General features: G+C 36.7%; 1 protein-coding gene across 5 annotated transcripts in view; it reads right to left on the reverse strand.

Annotated features, from left to right (window-relative positions):
* Grid2 (glutamate ionotropic receptor delta type subunit 2) overlaps window positions 1-24,136 on the reverse strand; it is a 1,369,063-nt gene that overhangs the window by 713,668 nt on the left and 631,259 nt on the right. For 4 of the 5 annotated variants that reach the window (XM_075983936.1, XM_075983939.1, XM_075983934.1 and 1 more), the window contains exon 3: window positions 6,242-6,526. The exons of the other annotated variant lie outside the window; for it this stretch is intronic. In XM_075983936.1, the coding sequence (XP_075840051.1) occupies window positions 6,242-6,526 (285 nt within the window). The remainder of the gene's footprint in view (window positions 1-6,241; window positions 6,527-24,136) is intronic. 5 annotated transcript variants of the gene reach the window in all.

The raw sequence follows: 24,136 nt of genomic DNA on the forward strand, positions 1-24,136 counted from the left end.
TCCCTAAACTGGGTACATGCTTAGATTTAGCTGACTGCTGGAACCTCCATTCCCTACCAGAGGGCTCCACCACACTTTACCATCATTATTCCTGTAGTCAGACCAACGAGTCCATTGAAAACAGCAGGGAATGCATCCTTGCCTATGTAGACTGCTTGTTGAAACATCTTAAAATTCCTCTACCACAGTTCTCATCATGCATGTGGGATGTAAGAAGACCAGAAGAGTAGTATCCCAGCGCACAAATTACTACATATCTAGGCTTGTGAATTTTACTATTTCTGATAAAACTGTTCAACCATGCTACTGTAACCTGAAAGAAGTCAAAAGTAACATACTTGGAAATTAACATGATTATGTTCCAAACAATGTTTTTTATTAAAAGATGTATTAGGCCCTACAATAGCCTTCTGGCCCTGAAGTGGATAATCAGGGCAAAAGTTGTCTCAACTAAATGCAATAAACTTCCTTTAATTAAGAGCAGAGTTTATTTATATAAATAGAGAATCTGAAGTATTCTAAGCTGATAAGGAGACATGATTGCCGGTTTCAAAATTTGTCTCCCATCTGGGTTGATCCCATATGCTTTAGAAATAGTACATGAACTTCCAGATCACCACTTTCTTGAAGACACTGGAAATGCAATTGAATATGGTTTAAAGAAACTTTCAAGAGCTGAAGTAAGCAGCAGTCAAAAACTATATACTTTAATGAAATGTCTCTAAAGTAAAACTACCCTTATGCATTTAGGAGAACTTCATGGAAAAATCTCTACCAATTTTGGGCTCAATTTTCTCCACAATTGAAGAAGTCCAATTGGAAGCATTCCTCTAATCTAATTGACATGATTAATGGCAGCACTTCAGCTTTGGAGGTCATTCTATTTAACTTCAACCCACTGGTAAGGGTCATTATAGAAAACAGACATTGTCTTTTTGGGCAGTGGAGTCTTTGTGATCACAAATAAATCTATTAAACCCAGATTAATTCTCTTGGTTCAGTAAAAAGACACATGCAGAAGTTTAAGGGAAACGCCATCCATCTTTTAAAAGATGGTCCAATTGTTATTGGTTTCATTCTGCTCATTAAAGAGTTGACTATAGTCTGATCAAAAATGGGAGAAAAATAAAATGGATTTAATCTCAACTTCTGTCATTAAGAATAATTAGAGGAAGTTCAAGCCCATGGTAAAATTACTAGTGGCCAATGGTGTAAAAAGAGGGATCTAGTGACAGCCATTCTCTAAGAAGCTCTGTGGCACTGCACACTTTGAAAGCAGAAGTGCTCACTAGGTAGGATGATATAAAGTTCCTCACTGTATGCAAGCCCACAGCATATGTCTTGAGTTGTTTTTGTTCACAGACTTTGGTTTACTTGATGTCATTACATTAACACAAGACTCAAGTTGCTTGCTCTTTCTTGAGATTTCAGATTCTGTCTTGTCTGTGAGAATGTTATTGTGTTTAATCAGTTATTCTAAATAATGATCAACTAGGTCATTTTAGCCCAATTATTGCTGTTCTGCTTTCCCTGTTTACAATAATCTTTAAATTTTCCTAATTAAAATTTAGTATAATTTCCATTTATATTATTTTAATACCTATGAATTCTTCAGGCTTAAAGGCGTTGTGTCTCTTAATGAGACACAATAATTATATATAGTCAATTAGTGAACTTGTTCTTTTTGGAAATTTGTTAGAAATTAATACTATTATAGTTGTATAGTGTGAAATACACTAGTGGTCTGGAGCAAGAATAATGAAGAGATCATTGATGATTGCATCTGTCCTTCTTAACTTATTTTGAAGTTATTTGACATTGCATTACTTTATTGGTGTGGGAGGTCCTTCTGTCTGTGTGTTGCTTTTTTTTTTGATTAATGAATAAAGAACTGCTTTGAGCCTATGGCAGGGAAGCACAGAACTAGGTGGGGAAAGCTAGGCTGTATGCTGGGAGAAAGAAAGGCAGAATTAGAGAGACGCCATGTATTCCTGCCAGAGACAGATACTGGAACTTTATCTGGTAAGCCACAGTCACGTGTCCATACAAAGATTAATAGAAATGGGTTAAATTAATCTGTAAGAGTTAGCCAATAAGAGGCTAGAGCTAATGGGCAAAGCAGTGATTTAATTAAAGCAGTTTCTGTGTGATTATTTTGGATCTAAGCTAGCTGAGAAACAACAAGTGGCCCTCCTCCTACACTTCATGTTTTCTCTTTTGTAAAAGTACTAGTAATATTAATAAGTTTATTTTATTATTAGACAATGCATACATTTGAAGGATTTAGCAAACTGGCTGTGTATTGCAAAGTTTCTCTAACAGTCTTTGTTCTTTCATTCTTGGCTCCTGAGAACGTTAAATGATGCAATATAAAATACTTAATCTAGTTCCTGGCAAGTAAAAATGAGCTGTTTTTAATATTTCAGCTATTCTAAGACTTGATCATATTTTTTTATTGAAGTGGCTGTTTCCCACAGATGCTGTTCCCAATGCTTCCCTAATCTTAGTAATCAAAACCAAAGTCTACCCAGAAATCCTGGTTAACCACCGCTGCCAAAATTAAAATCTTCATTACATCTATATCTCCAACATTCACTAATTGGTAGCTTAGCCCACTGCTTCCCTTTTCCAAAGACATATAAGCAACTTTCCTCTTTTATTGATTGTAAGGCTTTTACTATTTAAAGGTAAACATACATTCTGCAAACTCATATTTTGTAATGCACTAAGAAGTAAGAGCTGGCTATTTCACACATGACAACTTACTGAAAGCTTAGCAACACAACCCCCTTTCAAGGCTTCTGGGAAAAAAGTCTTTAATTAATCCCCTCAAATGAAGTTTAAATACTTGTCAAATGCTTTTTTGATCCACTTTTTAGAAGCAATGATGTGATTTTTTTGGTAGACTACCTTTACTCATGATTAACTACTTCTGAACAAAAGGACTTCACTAATCAACTAGATGTAGAAGCCTAAAACACACACACATTCTCTCTCTTCCTCCCCCTTTTCTATATAAAAAATATATGTGACGTGTGATTCCCCTCTGTATACTGTGAATACCATTGGTTAATAAAGACACTGTTTTGTGATGTGGGAGTCCCCTCCCTGTGCTGTGAATACCATTAATGCATAAAGAAACTGACTTGGCCTGTTGATAGGGCAGAATTTAGGTAGGAGGGAAAAACTAAATGAAATGCTGGGAGAAGTCAGAGTCAGGGAAATGCCATGGATCCACCACTGGAGAAAGACGTGGTAAAATTTTGCTGGTAGCCCACAACCTCGTGGTGATACACAGATTAATGGAAATGGGTTAAATTAAGATGTAATAGTTAGCTAATAAAAAGTTAAAGCTAATGGCCAAATAGTATATTAATTAATTTAGTTTCTGTGTGATTATTTCAGTTATGGGTGGCCAGGACGAACAAGCAGCCTCCCTGCAACAGCTCTGAGCCTTTAGCAGAGCAAGGCAGAACAGAGCTAGGCAGGGAAAACTAAAATAAATGCTGGGAGAAAGAAGGCAGAGTCAGGGATAAACCATGTAGCCCTGCTGGAGACGGACTCTGGGACTTTACCCAATAAGTTACAGCTTTGTAGTGATACACATATTAATGGACATAGGTTAATTTAAGATGCGATTTAGCCAGATTTATGCTTAAGCTATTGGCCAAACAGTATTACAAATAATATGGTTTTTGTGTGATTATTTTGGGGCCGAGCAACCAGAAACAAACAAGAAGTCACCTACTACATATATGTATATATATACACATATTTCTATATAATGCATAGATATTAGAATAATACATATATACACACATATGCACTTCTAAGCAAACTAATCTTCTAATCACCTTGTGATCCAGCACTCTGCCTGATTCTACTCACTAGTGATACTTAATTCATTCATTAATAAGAGCAATTCCTGATAATAAGAATAAAAAGTCAAGTTTAATCCACTTAAAATGATGTGCCTGATAACTGGAAGTGAGCATATTAGCCCTCTTTCAGGTACAAAACCTCTGGGAGCTTGCTGTTTGTCTTGGATCTCAGCCTACTTTTTCACTAACAGGATTTATTGTAAGCATCAAAAGACAATTTTCTTATATTAAATGATGGTATTATTGGAAATAATGATAAAAGCAAGGCCATTTTTAATGACTGCAAGGAAGTCATGTAAAGGAAGTTTATCAACAGAAGAGACAGAATTTTTTTTTTCCCAAAAGCAAACCCTGTGTTTAAACAGGAACCCAATCATCACTTGTGTGGTTACAGCTCCTTATTCACTCCCAGGCATTTAGAGAAGAATGAAGGACCTCGAGTATGAGTACCAGACTGCCTGCATGCTAAATGGGTACTTTCAAGACAGCATTCAGCTCATCGGAAATGAAAATGTCTTCTCTTATAAGAGTCCATCTGTAAGTCTCACAGGATTTGGAAATAAATGATAATAAATGACTTTCTATCCTACATATTTTTATAATCAAAAAGCAAGCTTCCCATTTTAATGCTGAGAAAGTGTCTTCATCAGAAATCACTTTTCTGCTGCTTATTTTATTGAACTTAGGTTTTCTCCCATTAAAAATCTGGATTTTAAATATTTATTATTTCAGTGTATACTTGATCTGAGGCTGTGAATTCCATTTAAAGATGAAAAGGAAAAAGTATAAGAAGCAAAAGCAGATGAAGGCAGGGAGCGTATGGACTCTAGAGACAGTCCCCGTCACTTTGCTTAGATACCATCCCGCCAGCGTTTCAGGCTTGGGGAAGCCAAAACTTTTCAATATTGTTTTTGTTTCTTTTATTCATGTCAGTGTCTTAGTTCTTACTCTGTGACCCCTGAGTAACGTGAGTTAAGCAACAGAAATACTTGTTTCCATCTTGGCAACAAAAAGCGTCTTTCTGGAGAGCTCACAGACTTTGCCTGCAGTTTGCTCATTGAGTTCAAGGGGATTATTCTGGCAGCCAAAAAGCCAGGCTACTTTGATTATTTAGGGCCAAATATCCCCCTTCCTGACCAGCCCCAGGGGGCTGTCCCTTATTGCCTGCCAGATTTTTGCCAACCTGCTGCTTCTCTGCTCTGGGGCTTTTGCTCTCCAGCCTACTTGTCTGTCACAGCTCTCTCTTAAAATGCAGCTTGATGATGAGAAGAAAGGATTACTTTAAATGTTTGTTTGTTTTTCACGCTTATTTACTTATTTGCCAAGAAAAACATTCTTTGATAAAAATGGAAAAACAAGACCCAGAGAGCAACATTTTAGAATCTTCAAATGAAACGCATTTTTAAATGAATTCTTCACTCAGGGGTTATTTATCCTCCTTAGATCATCTCCAGCTCTGGTCACTTCTCTCCCCACTTATAAAAATAAGGGGAAAATGGTATGCAAAGAGCTTTAGCTTCAGATAGAAAAGGTAGAGCTTCGGGAAATTATTTAAATGAAAGCAGTACTTTCACTCAATGAGTTTATGTATCACAATGAAAGTTTCCAAACCAAACCGTTTCCTCCGTAGGTCACAGTGCATTCTGGAAAACAGTGTGCTGCAGTGGATGACTGAAATATGGCTTCATACAAGCTTCAGGTTTTGTAAAACTTCATACCGAATCAAACATGCAGAGGATATAGTCTATTTTAATCATGTTGTGGATAAACCATTAAGTTAATAGTAAGGTCAAAACAAGTGTCTAAACAAGTTTGTCAGATTTCTTTTAGTCAGTAGATAAAAAGAGGTTATGTTTTATCAGTGCTCTAAGATCTGCCAATGGTTTCATCACCATCATCACCTCAGAATTACGAATTTTTTAAAGGATTGTACTCTTTTAACTTCTTATTACTTGAAAATTCAAGCTATACTGTATTTAGGCTACTTAGAGAGACTTTCAGATTGAGTGATACATACTAATTTATTTACTTTTTATTTACTTATTTTTGAAACAAGGTTTAGCTACGTAGCCCAAGATGGCTTTGACCTTTCCATCCTTTCTTCAGCCTAGCAAGTGCTGGGACAACTGGTGTATGTTGTGCACTCCAATTGGTATTTATATTTACATTTTACCTCAAAGGTATCTAGTACAATGCTGAAGAGCATTTAAAATAGTTCTGTTTGTTTGCTACTGTGAGGTGTATTCGAAATCAGAAAACCACAAATGATGAGTAAGTTCTTTAAATACTTTTAGGATTTAATGAAGGTGCTTCTCATGCAAACATCACCTTCTGGAACACTTCAGATCACAGACACTTACCATATTCACTGTCATAGAAGATGATGAATTTCTGCCATGCATACTCGGTGACTACCCTCAGGATGACTTCATTCAAGTAGACAGGTGGACGAACTGAAAGAGTATAGTCATCATTCCTGTTGCTCCGGGTGAGCCCACAGCCACTCCTTGGGGTCCCAGCTGTTGAGCGCTGAATGAAGAGGTGTGGGATATGCATGGCATCTGCCAAAGACTGGAGGGATCCGGCTGATGTGCAACCAATGGAGCTGACTAGGGCCAAGATGCCCTGGTTCATAAGTTCACAGGCTGCAAGAGAGCACAGCGACGCCAGGGTCAGTGGGGTCTGTATGATTTCTCCTCTCAGAGAAGCAATGGTTTGCAGAGTTACTGAAATGTACATTTTTTACATGCATGATGTATGAAAAGAATCCTTGAATTACAAAGTGCTCCTGGAATTCAGTTCAAGAATTCTGCTTCCAACAGCTCTGTGGTGCTGTTCAAGATTTTCTTGGTTCAATTTGGCCATCGCTAAAAGGGTAAAACAGCATCGATCTAGAGGGATTATTGTGAGGATTAGAAATAAACCAGTGTCTATCATCTGTCTCTCATGGTAGATATTCAATCAGTGGTAGCTAAACTTGTGCAGTTATCACTTCATGATTCAGAAGAATAGCTGCCTAATACATGATACACATTTTTAGAAAGTAGCTAATGTGGAAATGGTGAGTGATAAGGTAGATGGAGTTGCAAGTAGAAACTTTTGGCCATCATGAGTCCCCAAATCCGATGACATTTTCTCTCTTAACAAACTAGAACAATGAAATGGTTTTCTTTTTCTTAAGCTAAAGTAATATTTAAAATTTTTATTTGGCTTATCTAGTATAAGAAGAGTGCTCTCTAATGTATACACAGATAGACTCAAATAAATCACTGTAATCAATACAAGTGTCCAAAAAACCAGAGCTTCATAGACTGAAACCACAGAAGTTACACAGTTCTAACTTTCAAACAAAAACTTCAGTTTATGTATTATATTTTTCATGTATGGACTATAAGGAAACTGTCAGTTTTAGTCTTTAGAAAAATAAATTTGCAAAGTTAGATGTTAATCATGCTCAGCTAGAAAATTTGTTACTGCATGTTATTGGGTAAAAGATTTATTTCATCTTATGCTTCTATATCACAATCCAGTCGTGACGAAAGTCAGACAGGACCGGGAGCCAGGATTAAAGCAGAAGTCATGGAAAACATGCCAGCTGGCTTGCTCCCCGTGGCTTGCTCAGCCTTCTTTCTTCTTCTTTTTTAATCTATTTTTTATTTAAATGTTTTTCTTGTATTTTAATCATGGTCTTTCCTCTTTCCCAATTTCTCACAAGTCTGCTTTACCTCATCACACATCCAACTTTATGTTCTCTCTCAAAAAAACAAATAAAAAATATAAATCAAAACAATTAAGCAAAAACCACAGTGAGATGAAAATATCAAAATAAAACACATAAAATCATGGAGTACATTTTGCATTGACCTGTGAATTGTTATGCCATCCTTTATGTGTTCTTTGATTTCTGTGGTGATAAAATATTCTGAAAATATCTCTTGCATTTGAAGAGACTAGAACTTTTTCTGAGCCCTAGTCACTTAAGAATTAAGTGAGAAAGTGACTAGTCCACTGTGTACCAAAACTCTTTGTTTACTCTGTCTTTAAGAGAACAATGTAATAATTAGATTTACTTGCCTGAATTTCCTATGTAATAAACTTTTAGAACCCAAGCCAAAACACAGCTACAATCTTAAGTTATATACACTTCATGCCCTGACCAGATAATGCATGTACTGAAGTCAAAAGCAACCTTGTAAACTGTTTATAGATATTGGTTGATAAACAATAATGTTTATCATTGATGTTATCTCAGTCATTTGGAGCCGTAGACTTAATGGAGTGCAGTCCTTTACAGAAATCTTTATCAGAGATGTACAAGTGTCCCATTTCTTTCTCAAGTTATTCTTTCTATGCTCTTCAATAAATATATAGTGAACAACTTTGTTAGAGAAAACACAGACCATCAAACCATTCAGACAGACAGACACCACGCACACACACACACATGCCATGCAGCACCTACAGAACTAGACACACACAGCTCATACAACAGATATACATTGAGCTAGACATACACAAGCGCAGAAAAAAACGGATTCATAGGACAGTAGGTAAGCAGGCAAAGTTTAGTCTCATGTGACAGAGACAAAGACATGGGGGAGAGGAAATAGAGAATTCACATCCAGACTTGCTCTTGGCTAAATGACTTCAAGAAGAAACTTCTGTATTTCTTTCCTTAATATGATACTGAGGTTGTTTCCAGGTTCTGGCTATTACAAACAACGCTGCTATGAACATAGTTGAGCATATACTTTTGTTGTATGATAAGGCCTCTCTTGGTTATATTCCCAAGAGTGGTATTGCTGGATCCAGGGGTAGGTTGATCCCGAATTTCCTGAGAAACCGCCACACTGCTTTCCAGAGTGGTTGCACAAGTTTGCATTCCCACCAGCAATGGATGAGTGTACCCCTTTCTCCACAACCTCACCAGCAAAGGCTATCATTGGTGTTTTTTATTTTAGCCATTCTGACTCACCAAGGCCAGCTGGCCTGGGTCTGAAAAAGCCTGGGATAAAACAGGACTAGCTGAACATAGCGGTCAATGAGGACTACTGAGAGCATAAGAACAATCGCAGTGGGTTTTTGATCCCACTGCACATACTGGCTTTGGGGGAGCCTAGGCAGTTTGGATGTTCACCTTACTAGACCTGGATGGAGGTGGGAGGTCCTTGGGCTTCCCACAGGTCAGGGAACCCTGATTTCTCTTTGAGCTGATGAGGGAGGGGGACTTGATCGGGGAAGGGGGAGGGAAATGGAAGGTGGTGGCGGGGAAGAGGCAGAAATCCTTAATAAATAAATAAATTAAAAAAAAATATGATACTGAGGTACTACTGGCAAACCAGACTGAGTCACTAACACATTATAAATCACACAGTTTTGAAATAGTATGCATGTATCTGAAGTGAGTCTCATTCTGCTATATAGCAGAAGATGACTTTTAACTTCTAATCTTCCTGCTTATATTATATGCTGATATTATATCTATGTGCTGCTACACTTAGTCTCCATTTTATTATTATTTTATTATCTTCCTATACATAACGTATAGGTGATTTATATATTATTTTAAGGTTACTGTGTCATATAATCACCCTATTGCAAATATTAGCAATGGTAATTGAAATATTTACACATGATGAAAACAGGAATCACCAAACAATGATTAGAAAACAAAAACATCATGTTGAAATTGTAATTTAGCAACCATGCAGTCCAATAGTGAACAGCAGTTATACCTGCTGTGTTATGCCTTGCTGATGAGATGGCATCCTAGGATAGCATTTTGAAAAAAGATTTTGATACTCATTAACACACACACACACAAACACATTATTTTGTGATGTTTTAGACATTGAGAGACAGGAGAGATACAGCCTGTAAATAATGGATGTTTTTTCTTCTTACAAAATTTCCAACTTCATATAGTATACAGTTTTAAAATAATAATTGCGTGCACCCCCTATAAGCGTGTGGGGGGAATAAATGTAGAAGATTCATATTCTAAACATTGGCTCAAGATTCTTTCTACACTTCATCACAGAGAGTAGCCAAGAAAATTTTTCATTTGCTAGTTCAAAATTTTATGTGACTAAGAACAGACAGAGTTCTCCACAGGGAAAACCTTTGTAGATTCTATTGTCAGGGCCCAGTATTAGAGGTCCGTCTGATTTGCCTTGATGCTGATTTAAAAAAAAAAAACAATGACCAAAAGGGACTCGGAAAATTTATTTAGCTTGCAGATTACAGTCCATCATCATAGGACACCAAGGCAGGAACTCAAGGACTGAAGCAGAGACCACAGAGAAGCACCACTTACTGGCTTGCACTGCCTGACTTCCTGTACGTACTTCCTTATACCACCCAGCACCGGGAGCCTGGGAGTGGCATCCCCTTCTGTGTGTTGGGCCCTCCCAAACCAATTAATAAATGTCCGTCAGAAATGTCCCAGTTCAATCCGATGAAAGCAATTCCTGAATTGTCATATTCTCTTCCTTGGCAACTCTAATTTATGTCAAGTTGACAACAACCAGGCAGCACAGAGGTTATCTCATTAAAGATAGAAGAAAAAGATCAATGTGGAACTGGTTGACCCCAAACACACTTCCATCCAGGTAAAGACTGTGTCTCTGGAGAAACCCACCATTGACTCTTTGAGTCTGTACTGTGAAACTGATTAACAATGGAAAATGTTGGTTGAAACAGAGAGAAAACTAATTGATGTGTCTTGAATTTAGTCTGTTTGTCCTAGATGAAGGCTACTGTCAGGAGCATAACTTGTGATGTCTGAGGAGAAATTATAAACATATAGGGTTGTATTGGGAACACAGACAGCTCGTATCTGGCAGAAAAAAATCCAATCTTGGCAGTTAAAACACTGGATCATTTAGTTCTGTTTCCACAGAATGTAATTATCAGCTCATGATCGAAAGGGTGGAAAGTGGATTGATAAGATAAGAGGGGCCTCTGTGTATCGCCCAAGGATTTTTCAGTGGTATATTCTTTCCACTAATATCTCAGGCTGTGTGATGTATATGAACATGTCCACATACCCTCACATCAATCTGCCCAGACCATATGTAGCAGCCTGCTGGTTTGTAACTCCATCTGTTTGAGATGTACATCAAAGATGTTTGGAGCATGCTCTAATTGCTAACAGAGCACATCTTTAAAAATTATTTTTATAGCAGAATTTGTAATCAGCAACACTTTAGCACTTTTGGATATTAAGCAGTTATGGAAATGAAGCTGGCTGTGTAATTCTACAATTCACGATAAATGATGTTCATATATACTACCGTTTCTATTTCTAAAGTTATGAACCTTGAGTCTTCTTTTCTTATTGGGTAAGATAATGTTTACATAAGATGTATGAAGCATGTAGAAATTTGGTCTCAAATGCAGTATTATTGGAGGTGGGGCCTAATGGGTTCCATTAGTGTCATGGGGTACTATCTTAAGAAATGTCTGAAAGTTGAAAATGGGTCCTTCTAAAAGAATGGGTTTGCTGCCTCTGGCCTCTCTCTTATTCTCCTACTTTCTCTGCATCCTTTTTCTATCAGATGATGAGTTAGGATGACTTTATTCCATATAAGTGTCTTCATTTTGAAATTCTCAGCTTCTAGAATTATGAAAAATAACTGTTTTTTATAAACTACACATTATTTTAATTTCTCTTAGGGCAGCAAAAGCAGACTAATACAATGTGAAACTGAACTTTAGGGTTCCTCTCTACCATGTTCTTTGCTCAATAACCTTGGGCTATTAATGGCATAGCTTTCCATTGGAGGCCTTTTAATAAAATCATATTACTTATGGGTGGTATTGGTTTTTTCTTTAGATGATTTTAGCTTCTTGTTTTCAATAGTTATTTCCTATAGTTACATTATCAAGACTGCATTAAACCATGAAAGAGAATATTTGACTGAGTTTCATTTTTAAACTTTTAATTTGATTTCCAATACATAAACAGTATCTCAAAAATGTCCTGGTGTCCTCAGAATGTTTGTCCAAAAGTCAAATGATGTAACATCTAAATAGATTACAGTTATTGACAAGGCATAAGGAAAATCAGTCTTAAAGTGAAGAAACAAATATATCAATTAATATTGGCTTCCATCTAGTATTAACTAAACATTATAAAAGGTATCTATAAATAATTTAAAGATGAACTTACATAATTATTTTTAACTTTTTTGTTATGTATGAGTATAGCATCTGTCTTTACTATTTGTTATTTGGTTTTGGTTTTGAAAGAGAACACATCTATTGAATACATAGACAGGGCAGTGGAATAGGCAATAAGGAAAGTGTCATCCCCATGTTTAAGTATTTCTGTGTATTAAATATGTGACAACATATGAAATTCTTCAGAAATTTAAAAACTATTGTGTAAGCGGTCACTTTCTTGCCGGCTGTAACATTACACCTTACACTGTTTAGAAAGCTGTCCCTCCTACAGTCTGTCGAGTTGGAAAAGATCAGCTTGTCTCCAGCAAAACTCTCCCTTCTCTACACTCCTAACAGATCCTCAGCTGTCAGAAGATGCAGCAATGGAATCTAAGAGCTTTATGCATGGAAAATGTTACCTTTGTTAAAAATCCATCTATATCTTCATAACCCCAGGTAACAAACTATGAATATTAAATGTGATTTTTGGTAAGAGTCACATTATTTATTGGATTGCACCCTAACTTTGAAACTTTATCCATCATGTTGTAGAAATTATAGGTATTGATTTCCCTATTCTTAAAATCTCTAAGAATGGAGTTTTCATGTTTTAACTATGAAAAAGTCTACATGTTGATCAGGTAAATATATTTAGTCTGATTTAAACAGTATGCAAAATATACATATATCAAAACATCATTTCTTGATAAATAATTTTTGTCTCATGCAAATTAGGTGCAAAAGACAAGAAGTGCTTGCCAAGCGGTATGAGGACCAGGGGTTGCATCCCGACCTCCACGTAAAAGTTTAGTAGGCATGGCTGAGTAGGCATAAAAACTAACTGCCTCTAGTCCAAGCACTTAGGAGGCAAAACAGTGTTACCAGGATTGGCAGGCTAGATGCGTTAGCAAAATCTGTGAGCTCTGGCTCCAATGAGAGATTCTGCCTAGAAAATAAGATGGAGAGCCATAGATCAAGACACCTGACATCAGCATGGATGTTCACACATGTATACATACATCTATACACATGTGCACCTCTGAATAGACAAACACAAATACAGACAAATATACCATATATGTCAAAAAGTATACTAGAATAATAAAATCTTTTATACTAGGAAATTTCTCATATTTACGATTTTTATAAAATATATGACACTATGTTTCAACAAATTATATCCTATAAAAATGTAAAGACAATCATCCTCAAAGGCTACATATATTAGAGCTAGGGGTATAGCTAGGTTAATAGAATGTTTGTTTAGCAAGTATAAAGCCCCACAAAATCAGGCATGGTGGTGAAGTCCTAAAACACCAGCAGTTGAGAGGTAGAGACAACAGGAGCAGAGGTTCAAAGTTAGGTTTAGCTAATTGGGGATTGGAGATCAGGGTACATGAAACCTAGTCTCAAAAAAAATGAATAAAAATGAAAAAAAGAAGTCATCACTGTGTTTAATTTGTGCATACAGAAAACCCAATAACTAGTAACAGGTCCTCTTTTTTTTCCCCTCTCAGTCATGGCCATCTATCTTTCTGCAGTAACATCATCAAAACAAAGGACACTTTACTGCCATATTTTATCCCCCTGGCTTTACAAATGAATGTGCTTAACACTAACTGTTAATTTTACCTAAAACCATTCTTTCCTTGAAATGTCTTTCTGTTCCTTCATTCAGTGCACAGAAATGTTAACACAATTGCTAAAACTCACCAAGCTAATGTTATTGTGAAGCTCGCAGCTTACTCCCCTCCCAAGCTTCATTCTAGTGTCCCTAGTTTTCAATAAAAGATAGAAACACTATTGCAAGTAAGAAGACAAAACAGAACTGACAGACAGATAAAAATTGATACCCCAGCACGACTAGGGAGAGAACAAAATTATAAGTAAAATGTTAATGAACCGTGAACTATATAATTCAGGTAACAGTGTGCCTCATGTTAACGGATTGCTCACGATAATTTAACTATGGCTGTGTGGAAATTAACATCATAAAACCTGGGTATGAACATAGGATATTCTTTCTGCAAATGTAAACCTGCTTTAAATCCACAAGCAAATAACTATCCATAGTTTGGAAGCAGCCCACTTTCTCTTGTTATATACATTGCCCCGTATACATATAACTCATACATGCCTACCTTGGCTTTTTATCACTATACACACTGTGCTGCCATCACGTGATCTCTGTTCTATAGCATTAATTCAGAAGTTTATGTAAGTTCATGATTTTGACACGCTTTAAAGCCATAAATGCTTCATTTATTTTTAGATTCAAACAAATTTTAATCAATATTTAGCAGAGTTTGAGTATAGATATTAAATTTTATTTTCAAATATATGGCAAAATATTTTATACATTCATACATGGTTACAAATGGCAATTTCAATTTCTATTTTCCCTTATTTTCAAAACCGAAGAACTTAAGTTGTTTTTACTGAGATATTCTATCATGAACTTCATTGCATAAATACTAGCTTCTATATGTATAAGTTCTGTGGATTTTGCATGTTTAGTTATCTTCAAGTAAAAGCTGTTTTAATCTTCCTTTTTATGTGGTATGCTAGTGGGTTTTGTTTGTCTTTTTTTTTCTTTTTCATGTCTTATTGGACAGGTTGTTACAAAGAATTTAATGTTGAATAAATGTGCATGACAACTTTGTTTTTCGTAATCTTTGACAAGTAAAATCTTGTCAGATAATTTTGATTGTGTTCCTTATAATGATAAGAAAGTTTCCTTTCATTTCTGTTTTACCATGTCTCGTTGCTGAGAGTTTCTACCAAGAATGAATGTTGATGTTATTTGTAGTATATGACTTTAAGGCAAACCAGTTACTATTGGATAAATAATTAGGGGGTTGTTACTTAATTGGCTCTGGTTCTTTGTCTAGGGTTGAGGCTTCATGAGATATTTCCCTTCCATGTTAGTATGTCTATTGGGATTGTCCTTGCTCAGATATTGTTTAGGCTGCCTGAGAGGTTATATACTTAGAAACACACACTCACAGACATAGACACACACTGAGAGAGCACACACTATAAAAATTAAGGAAAAAGAAACCATAACGTTGAGAAACAATGGGGAAGAGATGCAAAGAAAGGAAAGAGGTAAATGACATAATTAGATTTTTATTTCAAAATGTTTTTCATTTGTTTATTTTTTAAAGCAAGGTTATTTTATGTAGTCCTATATCCTGGAACTAACTACGTAGACCAGACTGTACTGTAGAAGTGTGTGTGTGTGTGTGTGTGTGTGTGTGTGTGTGTGTGTATCTATATTTAAGGCTACATCTTCCCTAAATGCTTACTAGAATTCACCAGTGAAACCTTTTGGACCTACAGTTTATAACCATAGTGTCCTGTAAAAGGTAAATATTTGAACAGTTATTCTATATATACCATTGGTCATGTGAGGTTTGGTAGATTGTACACCTTAATGAACTTTCCCTTTTCATCTAAGTCATCAAATATGTTTAATTAAGGGGTTTATACCATTTGCATTGGTAATTTACATAGCTCTTGTTCCTGATCAGTCTGGCTAATTGTTTAACAATTTATCAATTTTTTAAAAAAGTTATTCTTGGTTTCATTGATTATATGTTTTACTCTTTTGTTTCACTTCATTGATTTCCATTCCGATCTTCTCAATTTCTTTTCTTTAAATGAGTTTAAATTTAGTTTAAGTCCTGTAAATGTCCCTCCATTTAGTGCTTGAAAAAAGATTTGTTTTTATTTTAATTTATGTAGATAAGTGTTTTGCACGCATGCATGCATGTGCACTGCATGCAATACAAGGTGCCTATAGAAGCCAGAGAGCACCAGATCCCCTTGGATTAGAGTTAAAGCGGTTGTGAGCTATAATGTGGGTGCTGAAAAACAATCCCTGCCCACAAATGTGTTGCGAATGCTCTTAACCACTGAGAAACCTCTCCAGCTCTGTTAAGAAGTTCAAAAAAAAAATCCCTTTTCTGTTTATTTCATTAATATTAAGTATAGTGATTAGTTTTTATTGATTTTATTGAGCTATACATTTTTTTTCTGCTCCCCTCCCTGGCTCTCCCGTCCCTTTCAACCCTCTCCCATGGTCCCCATGCTCCCAGTTTACTCAGGAGATCTTGTCTTTTTCTATTTCCCATGTAGATTAGATCCTTGTATGTCTGTCTTAGAGTCCTCATCGTTGTCTAGGTTCTCTGGGATTGTGAACTGCAGGCTGGTTTTCTTTGCTTTATGTTTTAAAACCACTTATGAGTGAGTACATATGGTGATCTCTCAGAAAATTAGGAAACAATCTTCCTCAAGACCCAGAAATACACCTTTGGAGTATCTATCCAAAGGATGCTCAATCATACCCCCAAGGACATGGGCTCAAATATGTTCATAGCAGCATTCTTGTCATAACCAGAACCTGGAAGCAACCAAAGAATGGATAAGGAAAATGTGGTACATTCACATAATGGAGTACTACATAGCAGAGCAAAATAATGACATCTTGAAATTTGCAGGCAAATGGATGGAGCAAGTATAGTGATTTTGCAGTACTTTCTTTTTGCTAGTGCAAACACATAACATATAAATCAATATACATGTTTGTTGATGGTGGTGTTTTTTGTTTTTGATTTGTTTTTTGTTTGTTTGTTTTTGATTTTTTTTTTTGGTCTTAATTCTGTTGGCAATAGCTCCTAGCCATAAAGAATTGCTTGGCCCCAGACTGACTGATTCCCCACACCTTCAGAAACAATATGCCTGAGTAGTGAAAACAGCCCTGTCTACTACCTGTTAAGCCATAAAGGAAAACCTTTAGATTCCTGGTAGCTATACCTATATCCATTTGTGTATGCATGTAATGTATGTATATAATCCTTTCTCCAAGGCCCTCTAAATGCACTAAACCTTCATCCAAGTAAGGCCTGTGGCTCCTTTATGCTCCAGTCAAACATTCTTAGCCTGTCGAGATAGAGACTTGTTTGCCTCTCTACCTCAGTTTTCCTACACGTTCACCTTGTATTTGCAGTTGTGGTGGCTTGAAATTTCATAATGATTGCTTTAAGGACTGCAGGAATTCAAGTAAGTGGAGGACATTGGCACACCCTTCCCTCCAAGTGTGCCAGTTCAACCAGGAATTTGGCTGCATATATCAGCATGTCTCTACTATTTTTGTTTTAATCTTATGCTTCATATTTTCCAGTGTAGATTTCCATTGGATTTCCGAGTGGACTCAATATGTTAGGGGTTCTTCTTCTGGGGTCTGTTTCTTCTTCAGTTTTCCTCTTTCTTTTTAGAGTCTCGCTGAATAGAGCCTGCTGTCTTTCCTTATCTTACACCAGCTCCAGCTCAATTCCAGCATTAGGAAGTGCAAAGAATCCATTCACAGCAAGATGCTGCTTGGTATTCCCTGGGCACTCCACATGGAAATAGTGGATTCATCGGTAAATGGATTAGCACATATAAGTCACATAGGGAGACCTGCTTCTGCTTTCGCTGTCATTTATGCTTGGTGTGCAGAAGACCTCAATACATATGTCTTAAAGTGTCAATTCAATATGCTTTGCAGTGATTAAAGCGTGATGTTCATTATTACATACTCTGAGCTCCTTGGGAGCTTCTATGGTTGCTATGTATAAAAACGTCTGCTACCATTTTAGGTTGTAAGCATTCATTTTTTTTTATTGATAAAGGGAGGATAAAGAAAAGAAAAAAAAAACAAATTTCCACCTCCTCCCAGCCTCCCATTTCCCTCCCCCTCCTCCCACTCTTCTCCCCCTCCTCCCACTCTTCTCCCCCTCCTCTCACCCCTCTCCCCTTCCCCCCACTCCTCTCCCCCTCCCTTTCCAGTCCAAAGAGCTGTCAGGGTTCCCTGCCCTGTGGTAAGTCCTAGGTCCTCCCCCCTCCATCCATATCTAGGAAGGTGAACATCCAGACTGGCTAGGCTCCCACCAAGCCAGCACATTGCATAGGATCAAAATAAGCATTCATTTTTTAAAAGCTGACAATTTCATTTGATTAAAAATCACCCACCTAATTATATTAGGTGACTTTGAACTAGGCATAGGGATTTTGTTTGCTTGTTTTAAAACCATCTAATATATCTCTTCTAGTTCAGTGTATTTGATGGCCATTATCCAAACTCATGACTGTTATAATGTAGTATATTTGTTTCAGTTCATTGTAAGGTGATTTTAATTTTCGTCCTCTCTCTTTAATTTGCTACTTTACCTTGATGGAGTTGTACTGGCAGCAGAAATGACGTTCTCCCTCATAAATCCATTTCCACTAGCATGCTGCATTCATAATCACGTGTCAGGTAGCATCAAAGGCTCTTGGATTGATTTCTCTAGTCACCGGACATCTGTCTCCACATTCTCCTTTCACTAAGGTCACAGTGTACGAAGCTCTTTGCTCTCAGGGAGGAAGGTCTCTGTGCCTCACAAGCAGAGCCACGGTTGCGTCAGGGCAGGAATGCTACTGAGCAGTGAGTTTGACCTTTGCTGACACCAATTAGGAAGCAAAGGGAAATAATTCCTGAACACTGCAGCATGAAACTTGAGCTGAGTGATTCAGAAGACTGCTTCTCAGTAAGACATGTGTCTTCCTTCTCTCCCACGTGAACTTTAAACTACATTGTGTTAGTTGGTGAAAGGGAATATATAATAGATACATGCATATTGCATATATAATCTTTGATAATGATATTCTTAAATTGCAATTCAAATAAACGTGAAAAGTCGTATTTGTTTTCAAAGAAGGTATAAAATTCAAACACAGGCTGACATACTCATCGACACCAGCAAAGAAGCAGCCCCAAGGAGTCTAATGATCGATCGCAAATCTTTTACTCCCATTACACGGCTGGTGCACATGTCCCATTAAGTGCATAACTGTCCCACCCCCATTTACCTCTGCCCAGAAGAGAAAAATAATGACACTTCAAAAACTCTTATTACTAAGCTTTCTTTCTCCGTTTTTGAGACAGAACTTGGAGAAAGCCATTGGCTTTCATGTGGCAAAATCCCTGGAAATAGCACTTGTCATGGTAACACCCCTTTCCTCAATTTTCGCTGAGACACTTGACAGCCTCCGCTGTGACACAGCACTCGGAACGCGTCCCGAAACGATTCGCACAGAAGTTGTTTAAATAAGAGTCAGGTGCTACCCTTGCAAAGGAACAATTCGCCTACAGTACTAATAACACAGGTTTAGTTTTTGTAATTTTTAAAATTAAATCTCTAAATTTTCTCAGTTTCATTTCAGATACCTGCGAAGTTACCTGTGACCATTATTATGTCCTGTTTATCTCATAGGCTTTTGCTAGACACAAGTTACAACATGAAGCTGACAGTATACTTTCCACAGCAAATTGTGTTTAATTAATGTTGTCATTCTTCTCTGATTTTACTTTACTATCCAAGGCTTTTCAAATATAGATTGAGCCAAATGATTATAGAGGTGATAGTTGGAAATTCAAGTCTAGATTCAGTTGTTCCATTAACTATTAAAGGCATGCCAAAACAGAAAATATCAGTGTTGATGAAGGTACCCACATGCTCTAGATGATCGTAGTTTCTCTGGAGGTCAAGCCCCCCACATCCTAATCAAGTAAATATGTATATTTATTCAACAAAAATTGTACCTAAATATATAAATTTTATATGGTTTAAAGTAGGGCACAAGATGTATAGTTGGCATTAATGTGGGTTGAATTGGCCATGGAAACTTTAAAGAAATACATTGTCATTAATTGTGGCACAAGAAGGACCCCTCATGATTTGAAATGGAAACATCCCCTAGAACTTCATGTGCTGAATGTTCTGTGATGCAAATCTTAGGTTCTGTGCCCTAGGTTAAGGAAGTAGTCACTGAGGATGCACATTGAAGGTCTCTATAGTCCACTTTGTCTGAGATATACAGAATCTTCTCTGATCCTGGTGGTCGTAGTGCACGCCTTTAATCCCAGCACTGGGGAGGCAGTGGCAGGCGGATCTCTGTGAGTTCAAAGCCAGCCTGGTCTACAAGAGCTAGTTAAGACAGCCTCCAAAACCACAGAGAAACCCTGTCTTGAATCTCCTGTACCACACTCTTGCTACCACATTTAGTCCGAGCCCATGGAGCCAAGGAAACACAACCATAACCTTCAAAAATTTCAAGGCAAAATACATCCTCCCTTCCTTTATATCATAAACGTAGTCACACCAATGAGGATGGTGACTAACGCAATACCACTTTAAAATTAACAGGCTATGCTTAAGGAAGCTTTGCTGAGTGAATATCTGCAATGTACTTTGAAATGAAGACTCCGTGACCCTTAAATAAAATTGATTTTGGTAAGCGAGAGGGAAAGAAAAGCACACCCTGAGAAGAAGAAGCTAAATAGAAAATCCTTTAAAAAAGGAAATAGAGAAAACAGACTAGGTCTTTATATCTGAGACGGAACACATCTACTATAGTCTGGAAGATTGTATTCCCTATAATTTATATGTTTGTATTGAATCTGCATGGTGACAGTAGCTATGTAGGGCTTTTGGGAAATGCTGACTTTGTGAGAGAAGAATCTCACAATTTCATGAGATGACCTTTGTGGAATTAAGTTTCTTATAAAAGAAGGATGATGAATTGTCTATGCCACTCCCATCATGTGGACCAAGCAGAGGCATCTACGAAGAATGATTTCTTGTCAGATACCCATACATTCTTGGATGGGTCCACTGGAACTAATCCAACTTTCACTAGCTGTAGTGTGACTTAAGCAGGGAATTTATCTGCAGAGAAAATTTTCTCTTTTATCACCCTTAAACACTAAATTAGTTTTAGGACATCATTTCCATTTTTAATACAAAGAAAAAATTAGGGGCAAAAAAAAAAACCCTTTTTATTGGACACAGGACAAAATGAACCTAGCATATTTCTCGACTAATTTATTACAGAAAAATTTAATTAATGACTAAACTAAAACAAATTTCACCGGGCAATTAGCATGACCTATCTTTAAATATGGGGTGATGTATTCAGAAGAGTGACCCCAAGCACTCAAGGAAGTGAGAGAAATTTATTGGAAAGTTATGTCAATAATTTCATTCCAATTAAAATTTAGAGTGAGACAAAAATTCTTGTTCAGGAAAAAGAGAGCAGCAAGTATAGGGCAATGCAGTCATTAGTCACCCACTGGGTGTGTTTTACTTTACTCAGCATTATAATGTCACACACTCTGTTCTTTGTGCTTGTCTATTAGTGAAGACGCCTGACTTTCAAGGAAATACAGAGGAAAGGGAGTTATGTACAGTGACAAAATATACAGTCTGTAGAATCTGGGACTCTGAGTTTAACTACTGCTCTGGCAAATAGCCAGTGAGTGCTGCTACAAAATAATCTTATTTCTAGGATATAAAATTAATTTTTTTATAAAATTATAATATTAGTATTCATGTCTGAGGCTCAAAGCATCACAATGGCACCTTACTGTAATATTTCAATGCACAAAAATAAAATGGTTGGAGAAAAATTATATAGAAAAATATTATTATTGTTGTTGATCTTATTGTCTATATTCCTTTTTGTTTAATTTCCTTATAACTTTTTCTTTACTTCTTTTTTGGAAGACATGGTATCATGTAGCCCATAATGGCCTCAAATTTTAGAATATAGATGTGAATGTCCAGTTTCAGTTTACTCATGTGGAAAATGGAGATCATATAAGTAAACTAGCTTAGAAATTATAAAATATTTGAAAGAGATAAGCTTCTCTGTAGGTATAAAGCATATGCTTTCACTGGTTTAGAAATACACAACTTATAAATGAAATTATATTTACTCTCAAAAAGGAAAGTATTAAGAAGTGAATATTTTTCAACCTTATTTTTTCTAATAGTAACCCATTTGAGTGCAAACATGTACACCTAGATGCCCATCTCTTTTAATTCAGGATGAAACAAGAATGCATAATTCCAAATTCTTCCCACATGTTGAAATTTTAATTTTCAATTTTTTCTGTCAAAAAGAAAACTTTTGTTCTTCAAAGTCTAAAGAGTGACTGAAAGCCACCTATGACTGCTACAGCTAAAAGGGTCATGAAGCAGAATCTCCTCTACACTGTGGGGTTTAGGGACTTGAAAGCTTTTATACATGTATATATTTACATATTCCTGAAATATAAATATATACATGTATAAAAATGGTTTAAGTAGAGTTACCCTGTAATAGGAAAAATACCTATACAAGACATCTCAGCCTAATAAATAAAGAGACTATGCCAGGGGCGTTATATTTATTGAAACTGTTAGTTTTTGAGATATGATAGACCCCCAAACATTACAGAACCCTGCTATTGTTTTGGATTACCCTCTAAAACGTGAGGGTAAAACCTTATTGCTTAAGACATTGCATACTTGAGTCATAGAACAAGAAGAAATCAAACAGGTACTGGCAAACTGGTATTGACCTGGAAGCATCTTCTCTGCTGGTTAGCTTTCATTTCATAGGGCTAGGAGGTGTAATGCATGTTATAACAAGGCAAAAGTAAGCATCAGTCTTGCTCAGTTGAGAACCCTGTGAACTATCTATAGTAAAATGAGACTGGCAGGCAATGCCCACTGGTGCAAAAGTGGCATGAATGTTATGGGCTAACAACAACTTTTGCTTGTATACAAACTCTGCTTAACAATATGGAATCAGTATCTAAAAGAGTTCTAAGTGCCCAGAACCTATGGATAGCTAGAAAGGCCATAGACATCAGCAAAGAACTTATTACTATTACTCTGCTAGCGGGAGACAGAATGAAACCAACTTGTCTTGACTTACTGCTATAGCCACAGGTTAGTGCCTTTCCCAAACCTCACCAGCTAAGCTTTCCTCTGTCAATTGACACAGAAACCCACAACTAGATGTGGTACACAGATAAGAGACTATGAAGAGCTCATACCTAAATGAGGTATCGGCATCTATATCACACCCTCTCCTTGAAAAGCTCAGTGGAAGTTGAGAAAGATGAGGCAGAGTGGTTTCAAGAGGTAAAGGTGGTGAATGACTAAGAGGAAATAAGTGTTTTTAGGACACAAAAAAGAACTCACAGCAACTGTGTCAACACCAACAAGACCTATGCAAGCCCAAAGCAGACATAATCACATAATTGACAGAGTAGGAGGTCAGGAAGCCCTGTGTTTAACTGAGAATTTGTTGTTCATTACTAGGTTTTAGGAAAGGTGGGGTAATGTTTCATTTAAGGGTGTGCCTCCAGGTGGCTGTAACTCTCTCTAGGGATGGCCACACATTCAAGAGTAAATATAGCCTCACTCACTGGATCCAATAGTTCAAAAAATAAATAATAAAAATTAAAAATCTGAGGAAACAGATGAGTACAGAGTGAGCTTGTGGATCTTTTGATCTTTTTTTTTTTTGTTGTTGTTGTTTTGTTTTGTTTTTTGAGACAGGGTTTCTCTGTGGTTTTGGAGCCTGTCCTGGAACTAGCTCTTGTTCCACAAGAGCTAGTTCTTGGAACTCACAGAGATCCGCCTGCTTCTGCCTCCCGAGTGCTGGGATTAAAGGCGTGCGCCACCACTGCCCGGCTGATCTTTCAAAAGGAAGTAAATATGATCAAAACACAATGTATAAAACTCAAATCATTAATTTTTTAAAAAAGAAGAATTTAGGAGCTCACATGTATTGTGGATGCTTAGCTGTGTCGAAATGTGTTTGTCAAGAAATCATACACTATAGAATAAATTCCTCTGGTACCTTATGCTCTATGCAGTCACAGCTTAAGCCAGTTAGCATAAATATTATAACACCATTACAATATCAAGTATTTCTGTAAAGGCTGATAGTGGTATTTTAAAGGCATATCTTTTGGAGTAAATGTATCCAAGCAGATATGTAAATGATTGAAAAAGGAAATACCAAATAGTATTTCCTTCCACTCATTCACACTGTTTAGTAGGAACGCAACTGTGCATGGGACATTTGCTATCGGGAAAAGTGGGAAAAACTAAAGGAGGATGAGAAAAATAACTGTTTCTTTTAAGTTTGAAGCATCCAGTTTGTACTTTCACTGTTAAGTAAATTAAGCCAACATAGTTCTGACAGCCTACACTGAGGTTGCTTCA

The sequence above is a fragment of the Microtus pennsylvanicus genome, chromosome 8 (assembly GCF_037038515.1).
Source record: "Microtus pennsylvanicus isolate mMicPen1 chromosome 8, mMicPen1.hap1, whole genome shotgun sequence".
In the NCBI taxonomy this organism is placed as follows: domain Eukaryota; kingdom Metazoa; phylum Chordata; class Mammalia; order Rodentia; family Cricetidae; genus Microtus; species Microtus pennsylvanicus.